Below are 19,461 nucleotides of genomic sequence, written 5' to 3' on the forward strand. Positions count from 1 at the left end.
ATAATACCGAAGTTTTTCTTTAATATCAAACAAACAGTTGCTCCTATCTCTATAAACATTTTATTTTTCCAATTTGCGGAATATTATCCGGAAATTTTTCCACATTTTATTTTCCCGGAAAATTAACAACTCTACTAGGTTTAAAAATATAGGATAGGTTTAAAAATATAGGATAGGTTTAAAAATATAAGATAGGCTGAAAAATGGAGGATAGGTTGAAAAATGGAGGATAGGTTGAAAAATTGAGGATAGGTTGAAAAATGGAGGATAGGTTGAAAAATGGAGGATAGGTTGAAAAATGGAGGATAGGTTGAAAAATAGAGGATTGGTTGAAAAATGGAGGATAGGTTAAAAAATTGAGGATAGGTTAAAAAATTTGAGGATAGGTTGAAAAATTTGAGGATAGGTTGAAAAATTGACCATAGGTTAAAAATAGAGGATATGTTTAAAATATAGGATAGGTTTAAAAATTAAGGATAAGTTTAAAAATATAGGATAGGTTTAAAAATTAAGGATAAGTTTAAAAATATAGGATAGGTTTAAAAATTAAGGATAAGTTTAAAAATATAGGATAGGTTTAAAAATTAAGGATAAGTTTAAAAATATAGGTTAAGTATAAAGGTATAGTATAACATAGGAATTATAGGACCGCTGGGCTGCCAGTTAATCACCGGATAGCTTACGAAATCTGCTTTAAAATTTCAAGATATTCTATCACAGTCGATCTCGCTTGATGGATTTTCGCGACCGAAATGCGAATAAATGCCACGTGATGGGACCCTAAAAGGTTCACCTCGCACTCAAGAGCTAAAAAACATTCGTCGACGCTGTTTGTCGAATCCAAGGCGTCGGGTGAGCACTCGTTCAAATAATGGCTTAACAGGCACTTAGTTAGTCGGACCAGATCGTCTTCTTTCAGGTTTTTACGTTCTCTAAGATCACGGTGAATATCCAATAAAAACGTTCCGCATTTCAAATCATACCGAACTTCGTATTCCGTTTCCAAAACATGGTTGAACTCTGAATAATTTTGCGGCAGCAAATCTGAATATAAATCTTTGCCCTCGTATATAATTAAAAGCAACGCAAACGCCGCGAAGAGCTGAACCCCTTTTAACGGTAGCAATAGCAAGTAGTATTTAAGAGTTTCACCTTCTACGGACTCGTAACCTTTCAGATCGATCATCTGCCACAAAAAGATCAAAGCGGCGAACGCCAGCTTCTCCGGAAGAAGTTCCGGATAATTTTGCGAAACCCGCGCGAAAAGATTCAGATAGGGCCATTCTAATAGTCTAACGTAAGCCCCTCTTTCCAAAAATTTCACTTGTTCCGCGATACCAACACGATTCAGCAAGAAAAGCGCCGTCTCCGCCGATATCAAATGAGGTTGCCAACGAGTGATCAAGCTTTCTCGTTCGTCCGTCGATAAGGAACTCCAAAAGAATTTAATCGCGAAGTCTTTACCGTCAAATATTTCGTCTCTGTGGTTTTCGTGGAAGTCGAGCAAACGTTCACGCGACCAACGAGCGTTCATGTCGAACACTTCTCGGATCAAGTTGTGAGAGTAAGCGACGAGGTAACGATGCCTAATTTCAATTCGTTCGTCGCGCACTATTAAAGGAGCCAATTTGCTCCTGTCGACGACACCCAAGCAAGTCCAGGGCAAACGCGTCAAGTAGAAACGCGTCAGTTCCCGTTCCACTCTTTGTGACGGAGAAACGGACGTCGTGATCCAGTTTTTCGCTTTGGACCAAGAGAAACGGCAAACGGAATGTCCGCCGCGTTTGCGCCGCAACAGGTGATAGAAATTGCTCCTTACCACCGGAAACGGGGTACTGTCTATCAACCACCTTTCTATTTGGCCAGCGATTGGATCGATATACTTCGTGACGGCGGATTTACAGATGCCGGGTAATGGCAATTTGGAAAGGTTATCCTTCACGTGGTTTTTAAACTTTGTCCATAAATGATGACTTTCGGTTTCATTTCTACGCTTTTCCAAATCAATCCTTTTATTTAATGTATTTCTGATCGACTGTAAATATTAAAAGTGTTAAGTTAAAAGGAACCACCTATGGACTGCATTGTACAGGATGAAAAATTGGTGAATAAGTAGATAAGTCCATAATGAAAAGGGATAATAAAGCTAAACCCTAAACAAATTTGAAGAAATTTAAAAACTTACTAATAGCTCGTACCGATAGGTCTTCGAGCGGATGAAAACGCGAAACTCGGACCAAATAGATCTTCGAGTGAATAATTAAATAAAATAAAATAAAATAGCCAGAAAATCCAACGGTAGACCGGTTTCGTCCTATTTGGGACTCGTCAGTACCGTGCGGGAAATCTGGCTTGCGACTATAACACCGAATAGGATATTTAGGCTTAGTTTCTCTATTCGGTGTTATAGTCGCAAGCCAGATTTCCCGCACGGTACTGACGAGTCCTTTTCATTATGGACTTATCTACTTATTCACCAATTTTTCATCCTGTAAATATTAAAATACAGGTAGGATTATAGTATCAAAAGTTAAAATTTAGGGCACTCTGAATGTATATTAGGATTATAGTATACTGGTGCCCTTCAGAAGATGAAAAAAAAAACCATAGAAAATTAGCTTTATTATCCCTTTTCATTATGGATATTTAGGCTTAGTTTCTCTATTCGGTGTTATAGTCGCAAGCCAGATTTCCCGCACGGTACTGACGAGTCCCAAATAGGACGAAACCGGTCTACCGTTGGATTTTCTGGCTATTTTATTTTATTTTATTTAATTATTCACTCGAAGATCTATTTGGTCCGAGTTTCGCGTTTTCATCCGCTCGAAGACCTATCGGTACGAGCTATTAGTAAGTTTTTGAATTTCTTCAAATTTGTTTAGGGTTTAGCTTTATTATCCCTTTTCATTATGGACTTATCTACTTATTCACCAATTTTTCATCCTGTAAATATTAAAATACAGGTAGGATTATAGTATCAAAAGTTAAAATTTAGGGCACTCTGAATGTATATTAGGATTATAGTATACTGGTGCCCTTCAGAAGATGAAAAAAAAACCATAGAAAATAATATTATTATTATCATAAGCCTATCATAAGGTCCCCATAAGCAAAGGTCTAGGCCAAATTTTGGACGATAAAATACCCGTTATTAAGAGGTAGGTATTCAAAATTTGCACCTAGTAGTGGCATACGTCCTCAACTATGCATTTCTGAAATAAATTTCACGAAATGCATTAGAAATTTAGAAACTAAGGAGAAATCTCCGCCGTCAGCCCTTAGCACCGTAGCCAAGGCTTATGCACAATTCTGTGGGTTTAAAACTTAAAATTAACACTTAATCTTTGCAAAATGATTCATCAGAACCTAAAACTGGCTATTAGAAATAAGAGTTGTGTTTCTGAAGGTATTTTTTTTTTCAAATGTGAGATTTAGATGCGTTTTGTGTGGCATTTAACAACCCGAGCGTGGCTGCCCTATCGTCGTACGTTAATTTTCTTCTCGCATGGACAATTATGCCGTAAACATGGGGCTCTATGCCAGTCCTTTATTTATGGGGACCTTATGATAGGCTTATGTTATTATTATTAGCGTCAAAGTACTCGAATTCTAATGGTAACAGATATATATTTGACGATGAAGTAGAAATAAACGTAACCAGTTTCAACACCTGAACACTAAAATTATGGAAAGTGTATTAATATGGTGAAATATGCGAATTTGATTAAACAGTGTACCTGAAGAGACAATAGTTTTGTTTGGACAATGTAATTTCCCCAATGATTTGGTATGGCAAAAAAATGATCGTCCTTTTAATGGTTTTTTATCAAAATATGCGATGAGGACAATTTCTCCCGAGACGGTATTCTCAATTTGCACGATAACCACTAGTCGAGCCAAAACAACCCTCACGGAGCTGTTGTCGCAGCGCACCAAGAGAAATTCAATCTCAACATTTGGTGTGGCATTGTTGGAGACAATTTAGCGGGACCCTACTTCCTTCCGCATAGGCTAAATGGAGAGTCGTACCTAGAATTTCTTCAACGAGCATTACCAGAGCTATTGGAGGAAGTTCGTTAGCGACTAGACAGCGAATGTGATTCTTGGACGATGGAGCGCCACCACATTTCCGCCGTGCCGTAAGAGATCATCTTGATGCGACATTTCCTTTGAGGTGGGTAGGACGAGGAGGGGCCATTCCATGGCCGCCACGATCTCCCGATTTGAACCCACGCGTTTTTTATCTTTAGGGACATATCAAAGACTAACTCCGCAGCGCATAATTGATGAATGTGAGACTATTCATAAGACACCAGAAATCTTTAAAAACGTTCGTCAGTCATTTTTACGACGTTGTCGTTTGTGTTTTAGAGCCAAAGGTGGGCATTTTTAACAGTTGTAAATATTTTTTTGTTTTTATTAAAAAAGATAACAATTTTATTATGCTAAAAAAACACCGACAAATTTATGAAAACAATTGGGGCCAAAGAAAAATGAAGATTTTACATGGGCGTCGATTTCGATGTTTTTAAGGCCGATTTTTGAGAGCTCGTTAAGTTCTCTGAAATGGCGCTTTATAGGACCATGGTTCATTTTACATTTTAAACTCGTAGGGACCCATAGAATACAATATAGAAGATTCGGTACTCTTATCCGTAACACCCCGTATAATCAACATAATTTAGATGGAAAAAAGAACGTATTATAAACTTTATTACAGGCTATTTAGGCAGATTACACCTAGGCTTAAGGTTTTTAAAGCACACCATCAAATGAAACATGGCTAATTTCTTTCAAAACGACGCATCAAATGTTCCTTATAATTATTACATAAAAATAAAACAAATAATAAACATATTTCGATTATAGACAAATAAATAACTCAAAACCTTTGAAATCTCAACATCGAAAAGTTACAGCCAAAACCTACGTGAATTTACCGAGCTAAAGCTATTGTCGCCGCAAAATTAAGTCTGATAGACGCTTCAATAAAACATCTTCCAAGGAAATTGCCAAGAAGTAATATTTCCGAGAACTAGGACCTGCAAGACACTGTTTATATAGTGCTTGTTAAAATAATGGAAACTTTTCACCTATACGGTATGCAACAAGTGTTCCGTTTTAATCAGGTAGCTTTTTTGACATAATAAGGCTTGGCAAAAACACGACGTTCTGTTTACAGGTGAAAAGTTTCCATTATTTCAACAAGCACTATATAAAAAGTACGTGCACGTCCTGGCTCTCGTAAATATTACTTCTTGGCGATTTCCTTGAAGGATGTTTTATTTAAGCGCCTATTGAGCGAAGCGGAACCACTAGGACATTGTCTGAAATGTTTAAGACCAACTTGCTCCATGCCCCGCCAAAGACGGCCAAATTCTAGTTAATTATGATATTTCCATGTACAATTATATTAAAACATTTATGAAATAAACTAAAATACACCTTATTTTTTAAAAATATTCCCAAAACTTCATCTGTAAATGTAAAATATCATCAATATCTGATCCTTGATAGTTCCCATTTATATAAGATATAATAATCAGCACCACCTTAGGCCCAAGTTATCTAGCCTTTAAACACGTGGCCGGGTTTTCGATGCGTAGGAGGGTGGTGGCAAGCCCTTCATGCCATGCGAACCAACAGCTCCCTACACTAACTAAATATTACTGTTAACCTCTACAAGTTTTAATGGGATCGAACTCGGCTCCTCTTGCTGCGAGGCGAAAACGCTAACCACTCCGCCACCCCCCTTAAATCTGTGTTTAAACTGCTTTAGTAAAATAATTTTTTTTTATAAATATGTTCAAAGTTATGGGTACTCAACCTGTTCGTGCTCAAGAATAAGCTGCACTACGTCCTCCGAGCTCCACAGACATATAGATGTTTGTATTAAACATAGTTCTTTTAGCGGTGGTAATGGAATGGCGAAATCCATTTTGTGGAAATATACAGTAAATGTAATCCTTTCAATTAGGATTTGTTATGTTGCGACACTAAGACCAAATCGAAATTCATCCTTTCCCGTATAACAACCATAAATCATACATCTTTTTCCCCATTCATTCGGATATCTCCCTGTTGCAATAACAAGAAATAGATAAAATGAACGGACTGAGTAAATGTAGAGATAATGCGATAACATACTCACTCGCCGCGAAACCTTATAGAATCACCAAACGGGCGATGACGCATTGTTCTTGCTAGAGTCATCTAAGAAAATGAAAGATAGAAATTACAGGACTTGGTCAAAGGAGACTCTCAACCGCTACACACATGCTGATTTTCCAAAAAAGTCACTTTTGGGTTGAAGGAGGACTGACGAGAGTACTAAATAAACGTATAGACGCAACTAAGCAAATTAAAACGCTTCTAGAGAGCGTATTAAACACCACAAATTAAAATGATTTCGTCAAATAAAACTTTCAATTATTTTTAATCAGTTAATATGATATTAGAAACGGTCTGTGAGTATAATTTAAAAAGTGATATCAGTTAAAATATCGACGAAACGGAATGAATCTCAAAAGTAGAAATATTGTCGCCTAATTTATTGATTTTTTTGCCCCTCGACGGAAACACTACCGCCATCTATCTACGTTTCAATACAGAACACGAAACGAAAGAACAAACCAGAAAGTAGGACATCGCTCATTCTAGTGTAGCATTCCATGTAATCTATCTCGATAGTATTAGCAGAGTGTAAAGTATAGAGAGGCGCCTCTCATTCAAAAATCCGTCGCATGTTTTTTTCGCTAAAATGTCCACTAGTCTTGGACGTTTGAGGGCGCCACTATCACCATTCGCCTCGAGCGGCGCTCGATTTAATATTAGCAAAAGTAGCATAAGACCCAAAAGTGTGTCAGCTGTACCTTCGCGCCTAACATACTATACTAAATGGAAAAGTACTAGAATTTACTGATTGATCTATGGGCTTGGTGTGAAAGTGTCGATTTTTTCCCGTTGGTTGATTTAAATTCTAATTTATCCAATAGAATTCTCGAGAATAAAAAGTAGGGACGATATCGTAAGCTCGTGTTGAGATTTCGAGTTCCCTTGCATCGGAAATTTGTCATGGCTAATAACAAAAGTAGCATAAGACCCAAAAGTGTGTCAGAATGGTATAGTAGTTAATGAGAGTTTGTTGCAAAGTAAAAAAGGGAAACGAAGAGGGGTCGAAAAATACGTCATCAAAATCGAGTTACTCCAGCGCCGCCGAGTGAGGCGTTTTAGAACATACGTCTACGGGCGAGTAAATAGAAGAGAGAAAATCGCGCCGGCCAGACTATAGACTAAATATAATGTTGTTAGTACTATTCCAACTAGTAGGTTATGTAGTCTATAGGGTGACTAGGTCTCACTAGAAATGTTAATAGGCGCGAAGGTACAGCTGACACACTTTTGGGTCTTATGCTACTTTTGCTAATAATAATCAAATTTGTACTCAATGCAATAATATTAACAATGTCAAGACAAGAAGCATTAGCTCGCAAACGACTGAGAAGAAGAAAAATGTGTGTACTCAAATAACAAAGCAAAGAACTTCAAAATATGATGCGGCGAATTTAGGCTTCAGTCCTAGTCCTAAGCAGCTAGGCTTAGCAACGTGTATGTGCAAACAGATGGAACAAATCAGTTAATTGAGGGTGATAGTCGCGATACAGTTAATGCATTTGTTCAAACTGAAATTGAAACTGCAATTGTGGTCGATCAAACGGATGAGGTTGTGTCAGTAAAATTATTTCCACGTGAGCTTGGAAAATCTATCATCACAGTGATTAGCTTATTTTTTTTAAAATTGAGCTAATACCCAAGGCACCACCTTTCGACCACATAAGCAATGTTGCTTGTGCGTGATCAAGTAACAGGTGGCCGGGTTACAATGCGTAGGAGGGTGGTGGCAAGCCCTTCATGTCACGCGAGCCAACAGCTCCCTACACTAACTATTACCGTTTAACTCATTGTCTTGGGTAGGGAAGTTGTCTTCAGATAAACAGGTTAGTGTTGCATCTTTTCGGTTACCAAATTGTCATCCCAGGGAATAATATAAATAGTTTTAACTAATTATTTTAACATATATTTCATAGTCATTTCTGGCAAAACAGCTTCTTCAAGATTTTCCTAGTGAAGATTTTTTTTTGCGAAGGACTTGGATGTGATTCTAGTGATATTTTACTCAAGCTTCCGAATAAACCAAAACAATTGGCTATTTGCAAACACCTTGTAACTCACTTCATGTCAATAAAATGTGAAATCTTCTTTCGAAAACATGTAAATGTTAAATCTGAGAAGAGCAAAATTTGTAAAAACTGTATCGAGATATTTACGTGTATGTTTGAAACGGAGATCTGGGGCTATATAATAAAATCAGACCCATCTTCACATGTGCCATGATTGCCATCGAAATTTTTGTCTCCGTATAGTGTGGCTAGGAAAAAACGTTTAACGCAAATAAGATTTCAGAATATGAAGCAAAAGATTGACAAATTTAAAGAGAAAATGGATTCATTGAAAATGCAGTTGAACGAAAAACAACACAATGAAATGAAAAGCATAACGTCCATAATCCAAGATAAATTTGCAGATAACGTAGACACTCTTTATGAATGAAGCTAACGCTGATCAAGATGAAACTGCCACTGAGAAGAGGAAACGTTTGCGGTAAGCTTGGAATGAAGATTGTACATCATACCTAGAAAATGAAGCGAAGGATTTTGCCAAAGATCAAACCATAAACCGTAAGTTAAAGGGGCTCCAAAGTTCAGTGGTAAAAAAAAAAGAAAATTGAGCATGCTTTTCATTCCCCCCCAACCCCTCACTCGGCCTTGGCAGAGGCGGGCAGAGTCAACCGTAAATTTCGCACTTTACTGACTTTACACACATTTTGAGGTTAACGGTAATAGTTAGTGTAGGGAGCTGTTGGCTCGATCGCGTGGCATGAAGGGCTTGCCACCACCCTCCTACGCATTGTAACCCGGCCACCTGAATTAAAGGCTTCAAAAGTCGCTTGACGAACTTAGGCCTAAGGTGGTGCCTTGGGTATTAGCCTAGCTGATTATGATTATTACTTTGGAGCCCCTTTAAATTGTAGTTCTAATAACAATTCAGTCGAACTAATTTTTATTTTATGTGACATAGCTACTGGAAGTCGGAAAAATAAGTGGAGTGTTATCACATACAGAATCGGTACTTTACATTTCATTGGAAAAATACTGAATTGCATATTTAATTTTAACACAATTTTTTTAAAGCTTTAGCTATTGCCTGCTGCAGCCGCGCTGTCTATGAAGCGTTAAGAAGCTCCAATATCTTACAACTATCTTCCTGGCGTTCCATTCAAAGAAGAACTAAAAAAATCTTGATGAACCTGGAGTTAATTATGGGAAACTAAGGCAAGAGCTACTTTTGATATTAGGCGTAGAACGACGCAAAAAAATTTCTATTTGTTGGATAAATTAACATCAATAAATCTTTTAATTATGTATTGCTCGGTGATTGAGAAATTCAACTAAGAAAATTAAGTCTCGTTTATCTTTTTTTAAGTTTGCAAGCGATAAAGACGGGTGAATGCGCGTTTTTATTAGATAGTCTTATATTCATATATATTAATTTTCAAACTTTAGTTCTATATTGTGACTGCAAAATGTCAACAATGACAAACTCTTACATAAAACAACTGAATATTTGTACACAAACCAACACTTTGTTCTCTCCATTTTACTGACGATTGTTTCATGAATGTTAAAACCAGAAATAGACTAACAACATTTGCTATACCAACTATTTTTTGCAATAATGAAGATCAAATTTCAGTTTCCCGTGCGCCTATTAAAGGTATAAAAACATCTACCAGGATAACTTGCTTCTTAATATTTATTAATAATTAATTATTCCAACAAGTAGTAAAGGAAAACTGGACAAATGAAAATGGGTTAGAAAATATCTCAAAAGAAAACACGTTGGCTACACACGGGTCAGAGATAAACGGGACAAAACAAATTCTCCAAAATCCACAATTACGCTTTCCCTAATGAATCAAATTGCCAAAATGGTAATTTGAATTTGAAGTTGTAACCCAGATCAACCCTAGATTTAAATTGATAAAACATTTCAGTTGATAAACTTAATGGCAATGGAAAAAGAACTTTGGATTAAACCCAGAATTGATATTGTCAACTAAACGCATTCAAATAGAACACAATTATAACCATCCAAACGAAAGCTACGCTTCAAATAATGAATATGGTAAGATAAGAGTTTTGATATTTATTGAAATTAATTTAACTAAACTACTTAAATTATTATACTAGTACCAAATATAGGAGGAGAGGTAGAAATTGTAGTTTCGGAAAAGCAAGTAAAAAGTAAGTCAGTTCAAACCAAAGGATTTAAAACCAAAAGAGAGTTAAGCCTTCTTAAAAGACTTAATAAGAAAAATGCCAAAATCCTAAGAATGAAAAAGCAGTTAGCAAGTATGAAAGTTAAACTGGCAGACAGTAAAAATATTTGCGATGTCACAAATGCTACTAGGTTCTTATCTGACTTTGCTAAGGAATTATTTGATTCTGAATTGAAACCAAGACAAAGAAAGAAAAAGGGAAGGAGATACTCAACAATGGTAAAGAAATGGGCTCTTTCTATATTTTATCACAGCCCTCAGGCATACAGAAATGTGGCAAGGTGTTTTATGCCTTCCAACAAAGAGAACGCTGGAGAAATGGTTAGCTCACATAAAAATTGAACCTGGATTCGACCACAAAACGCTTGAGGCCTTGAAAATAAAATTTCAAAATAAGAAAATTAGTGAAAGAGTTGTAGTACTTTCTTTTGACGAAATGTGCTTAAAAGAAAAACTAAATTACAATCAAGGAAACGACATCATTGAAGGTTTTGTGGATTTTGGTCCGTACGGAAGAACCAAGCAGTACGCAAATCGAGCTCTTATATTCATGATTAATTAAAACATTACTAAAAACCCGCACGAGTTGTTTTCAGCGTTTTTAAATTTTCGCGCTAAAGTGAGAACCGCTTTGACCGAAAAAAGGCGTCTTTTTTCGTTGCGCGAAAATTTTATTCGTCTCGAAAATTCGCCAAGTGGGAACTAGCCTTTAAAGTTCGACCGATTGAAAACTTATATTTAAAAATCCCAGTTTTAACTGGTTTTCAGCCAATTAAAAAGAATATCGTACATTATCGTACGCATGAGCTGAATTATCAAAAATTGCGTACTATGTACAATGAAAATATCGAAAGTTCAACGCTGGCCAAAACCAACTCTGGGGCTTTCAAGAAATTAGGAATAATGAAAGCCCCCGGAGATTCCAATGCAAATGGGGGAAGGAAATCGAACCTATTGGTAAGATACCGGTACACTTACCATTTGCATTAATGGTCTAATTCTGGCTTCAATATTTCGGGATTTCGGACAATAACAATGAAAAACGGTAGAAAATCAAACCTGTCAGGCAGCTAGAAAGATTAAAGCCAGATACTATAGAATTAACCCCATTTCTACAAGGTCTACTTGGCGAAATAAAAAAAATTAAAATGGTACTGCATTTGTTTACTAAAATTTAAGGTGTCGTCCTTTAATATGTCGAATTTATATTTAGACAACTGCTTTATCTATATTCAAAATTGCAGCATAGCACAAGCTGGAGGGTTTATAGTTAGAGTGGCAGAGGAGCGTACCAAATGTGAAAGTTGCCTGGAGAAATTGTCTGTTCCCCAATCAAAGTCACCACTACATGTTCTCATATCAGCCTAAGACAATGGAGGGTTAAAGCAACAGTCGGATCTATCGTTGTCACCTGTATTATGATAAGGCCCTTGTTATTAGAGATGGCAATGAATCTATCCGATTCTTCGAAATAACGACTTTACTGGAGAGCGGGATGCCATCTATTAATGGCAAAGGAAGCTAAAATGGTAAATAGCGAAACAATAACGTCGTCAGAGAACCATTTATAATTATTATAATTAGACAACTTATACTCTACTTACATTGTTAGTGAATTTTAACCTAAATTATTTATCCAATACAAAATATATTGTTAAAAATGACTATAATTTAAGTTATTGTCAAATTTACAAACGAGCCAATCAACGTGAGGGGTACTTTTATGTTCCGCTTTTTAGGAAAAATGTAGCTTAAGAATCTTGTTTTGATCATGACGCTAGCGACATCTGTTGATAAAAGAGCCACTTCACGTCGAGCCGACACTTGCTTAAAAATAACCGACCCGATTCCTCAACTGTTAACTTACTAACGACTTTGTAAAAGCATCGTTACATTTATTCCCTAGAAGCCAAGTTCTTGAGTCTTAAGTAATGATAATTTTACCATATTTTTCTAAACCACTCGCTTGTGAATGTGGAGCAAACCACACCCAAAGAATCTTGTTAAAAAAGTTCCGAAGACCAATTTTGTGCAACCACGCAATTGACGCTTCAGATAGAAATGAAGTGAGAAAAAAATTAAATGTCAAACCTTGGTCTAGGAAGGTTTTAAAAGCTAGCTAACTTCACTGTGATAACACGGAGAAAAACAGCTCCATGGTTTTAAAAGATCTCAATTTTATTAAAAGTATTATTTTAAGTAAATTTACTTCCTTATTTCATTTACTTCTGATATTATATAATATATTTCATACTAAGTTGCTTTACTTATTAGTTTAAAGTTAAGCTTTAAGTTGTGAAAAACCGAAGAGAAATTAATTTGGAATTAAAGCTCCCGCCATAAAATTCAAATTATGGCGCGAACTGCCAAATATTTGAAAAGTTAAAGACAGCGAAGACCGCCACCTACTCGTCTTTCACGCGTAAGTCACAAGCTGCTATCACCCCCTAGATATCGAGTGTGCACAGGCCTTTTTAATAACGTAGGCTCCGCTAGAGGAATAGCAACTAGTTTTGGCAAGACTAAATCGTAATGCTAAAGGTTTACGGGGGGAACTTTCGGTTAATATATTTCAATGTTTATAATATATTTAGCCATAATATTACTGGAAATTAATATGCCTTAAAGTGTCTTGAGACGATAATTCGGCCCATTAGCCATTCCTAAACTATATTTTCCATAGGTACATAGATGAGCATCCGATTACTGTCTGCGGAAGTCGTTGGCGTGGGCGGGAGCCATACAAACGCCCCTAGCAACCTTCGGCGCGAGCATGCGACGTGAGCGACCTCCAGAGGGCGGTGATCAGATTGAATTATTATAGAAGCATGGAGAAAAAGAGGGTAGGGAGATGAATTGATTTTCGAAACTCTACCCGGCTTTTGATGCCGAAATCCCCCAAATGGGTGGATGGGGCTTGAAAAAAAGAGGGAGCGCATCCAGGTAAAACTTTTGTCACGTGATATTGTTAGCTACCTGGCTCCCTCTAGGCCATGCCATGGCCATGCTCTAACGGTTTGGGTTTTTGAAAACGCTGAGATTTTTTTGTTAAAACCAACACCTAAACAGAAACGTTATTTGGAGCTAGTGAACGTATTTACACCAAGGCTTACCATTTATTTTTAGTTTTTTTTTAACATTTTTCGATGTTATTTAGTTGTCTTTGACTGCTTTTTAAAATTACGTGATTTATGATAAGTATGATCAATAATTATATTGAAATTAGTAATAATAACTTCAATTGGAGGAAATAAAAACATACAAAAAAAATAATCCGAACGCATGACCTTGTAGATGTATATTGTTATATGGAAAGAGGGCGCGATGTTACAGCATGTTCACGTGACAAATATTTTACCTGGATACCCCTTTTGGTCGTCCCCCAATTCTCCCAACTTTGGGTGGAAAGCGGCACGGAAGGGGAGCGAAGCACCCCACTTATTTCATCTCCCTACCCTCTTTTCTCCATGATAGAAGTGAACGCGATCGAAGCAGTCTAGTTCAGTTCAGTTCGCTGTGACTGTGCGGCGCCACCTCAAGATTTTCATTTATCTGCCTACGAACATCAATTTTAAGCTTAAATAAAATCTACTGAAAATAATAAAGTGATAGAAAGAAAATTAATAATAAAAGGGAATTTAATTCGCAATAAAAATCCAGTCTTCCTCTTTACAATCTAATGACATTGAATACCATTACTGATTTGAGATGATTTTAAAATTTTAAATATTTAACAAGTTAAGCAAGTGCTGATAAGTTATTACAATATTTATCCCTTTTCCCTTCTTTATTTTACACGATTTTATTTCAGTGGCAGATAAGTATAAGACTTAATGTTTTATTATGGCATAATAGGTTAGAGTAGACCTGTCTGTCCAATAGATGTCACGTTGAAATGTTCCGCTTTCTTCAAACACTCGATATTTATGATTTAATAATTAAAATAAATACACTAGCACGTATTATAAGCATAGAAATCTAATAGGGTAAAACATGGAAAAGTAACTAGAATGCGGGCCAGGGTGAGAAATAAGGATTTTATTTAAACTGGGCCTGTGGCCTCTACTAGTAGGTGCCTAGGTAGTTTAATTTTCAACCTTCAACATCAGGCTTTCATAATTTATGGTCAAATTATCTATTCTTGGCAATATGTGCTATAGACCCGACCCGAACAAGCCTACTGAGAGAGAGTGTTTATATTTCTTTATGGTAACTGCTAAATTCGCTTCTTATATACTGTGTGTAGAGTTTAGAATAGACAAACTCACGACATCCAGTCACCCACACACAATTAACACAAGGCCAAGCACACAGCATAGAAGCAAAGACCAAACAATTTTAGGGATTAATATAGTATTTTTTTAATTAACTAAAATTATGAAGGGAAAAAACTTATAATTAATTAAGTGGTCACCAGGGCCACTAACACCCCAAGCATTTAATTTTTAAACTGGCCGAGTTAATTTTTAAACTGGCGATTGGCTTGTGATAGTGCCTTATTTCTCACACTGATGCGGCCTCTATCGTGGGGCCTGAATCAAGTTGGTTCAGAATCTTTCAGCCAATCAGAGTCGATTGAGTTATTCCACTTCGCGCAATTAGTCGTTTGGTGGCAAAGAAAGAAGGCCAGCATCGTCTGCAACTCGCCTACACCCGTTGGTTTTTTTTCTGAAATTTTTACATTTTACACGTTTTGAGATAATTAATAAATTATAATCGTTGAAATATTAAGTTTATCATTTGTTTTTATAAAGATAATAACATTTGAATATTTTTGGTCAGCCTTGTTTCATTTGTTGGTATGATCTAAAAAGATTAAGCCGAGGTCTAATTTGCCCATATAGCTTGTAGCGGAACCAAAGTTTGTAAAAAGATTTATTATTATTTATAGATGGCGCTATATTTTCTGTACGAAGGATTTACGGGGATATTTATTTCGAATTTTTTTTAAACATTTCTTGGGGTTTGAAACTACGGATAAACAATGAATTGTTTTGTTAAAAATGGAAATTTTAACCAAAGAGTGTAGGTCTCTTCCTATTCCCGTAATGTTAAAATTTCGTACCAGTTTTTGGACAATACGGGAATTGAAGAGAGGATCTCTATACGCGATGTCGCTAGTGTTAATTTTTTATAGTAATGAACGTCTGCATATTGTTTCTTATTATTTTAAAAAGTTGAATTATTATGTTAATAAAATAGGACGTCCCAAACCAGGAACCGGTTTTCTCCACAAAAACTTGATCGGAACGCGCGTGCAACCATTATCATTTAATATATTTAACATATTTAATAAGGTTAGTAAGAATGTCGAAGATCTTAATTAGAAGTTTTGTAAGCTATTATTTATAATGTTAGTAAGCTATTATTTATAATGTTAGTAAGCTATTTTTTATAATGTTAGTAAGCTATTTTTTATACTGTTAGTAAGATATTATTTATAATGTTAATAATTATGTACAAAATAAAACCTTTTTTTAACAAAAAAATCCTCTACACGTATTAGTATTTCGGGCACAACGCCAAATTTTCTCTCTACTCTCCCCCCCCCCGTTCCCGTACTCCACCCCCCCCCCTTTGAGGGCCAAATTTTTTCTCTCCTATCTTGTGCCGTCCCCGTTCTTCCCTCCTCCAAAGGCTACGGACGAACACAAAAATTTTCCCATCGAGATCACGAAAATGAGAGCTGCACTCACTCGCTTCGCTCGCTCGTTCCGCTCAATTAATTAAATGTCAAATTTCATTGGAAATATAAGAAGTAAGTACCGCAAAGTTTACTAGTGTTTTATATTTAACTATTAAATGTAATTTTTTTCATTAATTCAAAATATTTATGGACCAGATGTTGAGAAGATAAAATAAAAACTGAATTTGGAGGGGAAGAAATTATGCAATATAAATATCAAATGTATATATATTAAGAAAAAAATTTCAGATAAATAATTTTTTTCTTGGTATTTTTAACAGTTTCTGTAATTTTTTTTCTCTGATTTCATGTAGAATCGTGGTCACTGAGATCACCTTTAAAAATTGTAATTACTTAAATATTGGGTGTTTTACGTTCTTTTAAGTTTATAAAAAGTGACGGAGTTAAATCTAGTTATAAAAAAGTATTTCGATAAGCTACAATAAAGCAGGGGAACTTTGAACTTTCACAAACAGAACGGTTAATTTTCACTTATAAAATAACGTGCTGCTTCGAAAAACTATTACTTTGCGTCAAAATGATACCAGCTACGGGGAATTTCACTAACACTAGGTCAAGGATCGAACAAGGGTCGAAAAACTGCCTTGGGCCGAGGCCGAGGCCGAGGCAACGGTTAAATGAATAAACGTATAGAAGTACATGTTTAGTTTTTAAATGATTTCAAACACTTAGCTTTGGCTGAATCATAGGAACAAACCTCGAAAAAATCCCACACTAGAGACATTGAAAGTTTTGAAACAAATTGCAACCGACTCTTTAAAACCTTTCGCTTTTCTACTGTTCCCACGAAAAGATTCTAAAACAAAACTAAAACTAAAAAACTACCGAATTTTAGCGCATGGCTACGTCGAGACTCGTAAGTTCTAGATGTTTCGCCCCTCCAAGCAGCCCCGCCCCCTCACGTTTCGCTTTTCGACGGCTCCCACGAAAAGAACCTAAAACAAAAGTTACAAAACTAGAACTAAAACTTTCGAGTATTGACTCCTCCTCCGCGCAAGACAGGGGAAAAAGCGTTCAAGGTGCCGGTAGCCGCAGCGGTGGCCCTAGGGCGGTGCGAACGGTGTGACCGCACCGGGCGCCGTCATAGGTGGGGGCGCCGAAACGGGATCATGACGACGGAACCAATGAATAACTTTTGACCGCAAGACCGAAACGCCTGACCTCACAATGAGATCTCGCACCACCAGAAAAACTTGCTGGGGCCACTACTGGGTAGCCGGACGATCGTCTCCACATATTCATTCACCTTAGATATAGATTTTACGGTAGAAAATGGTCCAAAATTTCAGTTATTCATGTTTTTAATAAGTGCGAAAAAATACTCGGTTCCTCGGCTATATTTAGACGACCCTCGGACCGAGGCCGAGGCTCGGTCCGATCCTTGCACTAGGTACGCGGATAGGCATTTGATGTACGAACGGCCACATGGTAATAGTTTAGAAGCGAGGCGGTTATAGCATGAGCAATTCCCCGATAGACGATTACCAGATAGAAGCACTTTCGAAGCCGTTGATAGACGTTTACGAGAGCGTGGTCATATTCAACCAGCAAGTAATCGTGAAAGAGCAGAAGATGTTCCAGAACACGTCGAAGAACAAGTAATTGCACCTTTTCTTAAAACGAGCATTTTTATAATCATTTCTTCGTAGCTTTTAATCTACCGAAAATAGTATTTATTTCCATTTATTGATAAATATATAAAGAGTCAATAATTAAAAATTCTAATATTTTGGTGCTTTGTATACCATTTTAGAAAATGATCTCGAAAGAAGTACCCGGCAAGTGCGAAGGCAATTGGGGGCACATCACGTCATATTGTGGCGAATACTTCATGGTCACCAGTATCGCCCTTACCATCTGCCAAAGGTCCAGTCTATGAACGAAGCAGACTATCCTAGGCGAGTTGAGGTTTGCCAGTGGTTTGTGGACAGAGTCGCTGAAGATGCACAGTTTCCGGCTATAATCCTAACTGCTGATGAAGCCAATTTTTATCGTGACGGCATTATCAATCTGCACAATAACCATCAGTGGAGTCAAAGAAACCCTCACGCGACAACTGTTATATCACACCAACAGGCTAAATGGTGAGGAGTATTAACGGTTTCTACGAGATACTTCGCTAGAATTACGGGAAGACGTACAATTAGCAACGTTGAGGTGCATGTGGTTTTGGCACGACGGAGCTCCACCACCCTTTAGCCGAGAAGTAAGAGCACCTCTTGATGATGCGTTTTCTTTAAGATGGATTGGTCGAGGGGGGGACCATTGCGTCGTCCGCTCGATCTCCCTTTTACCTCTGGGGACACATTAAAGACTTGGTTTACAAGACTGAAGTTCGCGACATTTATGACATACGACAACGAATAATTGATGACTGTGAAACTATCCGAAAATGCCTGGAATCTTCCAACGGGTTTAAGAATCATTTGCGTGGTCAGTTTGAACCATTGTTGTATTTAAATAAAATTTGTACATGTTTCATGACATTTGAAGTATTAAAAGCTCCCAATTCAAATAAAAACATTCATTTAAACAACGGTGATACTTTGAAACACCTTCGTTTTACTTAAAATGTAATTTACACACTTATCCTACTTATTATAATTTAATATCGCACTTTTAATACTAGTGATGGTTTATCTTTTTCGAAAAAAAAATTCGAAGTAAAATGAAACAATTGGGTCCAAGGAATAATAGAAACTGAACATTTGCCCGTATTTCGACGTTTTGGAGACCGATTTTTGAAGGCCAATTACTCGGAAGCAATGCATTTAGGGACCCATGTTCACAAGACATTTTCGACTCAATATGACACTTCACTTCATTTTTGACATACTATGATACTTATCCGTAACTCCCTGTAAAGTATGCTCATATGAAACGAGACCGTTACGGTGTAAGGTTTGTCATAAGACTGGACATTACGAAGTCAATGCAATGGGAAACCAACCTCTCCGAGCTGTGGCATGTACTATACAGATACGAAAAACTGCAACGTACATGTGAGGTGAATCAGTTTTAAAGCTAAACATGTGGCTACGACTCGCCACTGTTTACGCCGAGCAATGAGATTTTATATTCAGTTCACGAAATAAAATTGTCCACATGCTCCCCTTGGTGGACTATAGGCCTTCAGGCCTCGCAAAAGGAAGTTCATTGTTTACGCCGAACAATGTGAAGAACACCCCCTAATACTTGAAACCTGGAAGAAATATTTTAACTCCATAAACGGTACAGCTCCTACGGCTTCCATGTAGAAAAAAATCGGATGGCTTAAAAAAGGACAGACATGACACCACAAACAAACCGTTCACAGAGACCAAATTCATTATGGTTTGGAAATCTCAAAAAATAC

The 19,461-nt window shown here is 36.8% G+C and overlaps 1 protein-coding gene across 3 annotated transcripts; it reads right to left on the minus strand.

The window, feature by feature from the left end:
- Positions 1 to 306: 306 nt before the first annotated feature.
- On the minus strand, positions 307 to 6,306 carry LOC149943277 (uncharacterized). 3 transcript variants are annotated; one of them, XM_090178115.1, is made up of 4 exons: positions 6,277 to 6,306; positions 6,152 to 6,213; positions 5,828 to 6,078; positions 307 to 2,035 (listed from the first exon to the last, which is right to left on the minus strand). In XM_090178115.1, exons 3-4 carry the CDS (start codon positions 5,936 to 5,938, stop codon positions 680 to 682), a joined length of 1,467 nt encoding a protein of 488 aa, XP_090034241.1. In that variant the 5' UTR covers positions 5,939 to 6,078; positions 6,152 to 6,213; positions 6,277 to 6,306; the 3' UTR covers positions 307 to 679. The 3 variants fall into 3 exon arrangements, with proteins under 3 accessions (XP_090034241.1, XP_090034242.1, XP_090034239.1); XM_090178116.1 differs by lacking the exon at positions 6,277 to 6,306 and having other exon boundaries at positions 6,152 to 6,219; XM_090178113.1 differs by lacking the exon at positions 6,277 to 6,306 and having other exon boundaries at positions 6,148 to 6,213.
- Between the last annotated feature and the right edge of the window lie 13,155 nt (positions 6,307 to 19,461).

The sequence above is a fragment of the Leiobunum rupestre genome, chromosome 6, assembly GCF_980474605.1.
Source record: "Leiobunum rupestre chromosome 6, qqLeiRupe1.1.hap1, whole genome shotgun sequence".
NCBI classification, from domain to species: domain Eukaryota; kingdom Metazoa; phylum Arthropoda; class Arachnida; order Opiliones; family Sclerosomatidae; genus Leiobunum; species Leiobunum rupestre.

Coding starts and splice junctions, on each gene's coding strand:
- LOC149943277 (XM_090178115.1), bottom strand. CDS start 5,938: ATGGATTTCGCCATTCCATTACCACCGCTAAAAGAACTATGTTTAATA. Junction 2,036..5,827: donor TTATTCTTGAGCACGAACAG/GTTGAGTACCCA, acceptor TAATATTTACAG/TCGATCAGAAATACATTAAA.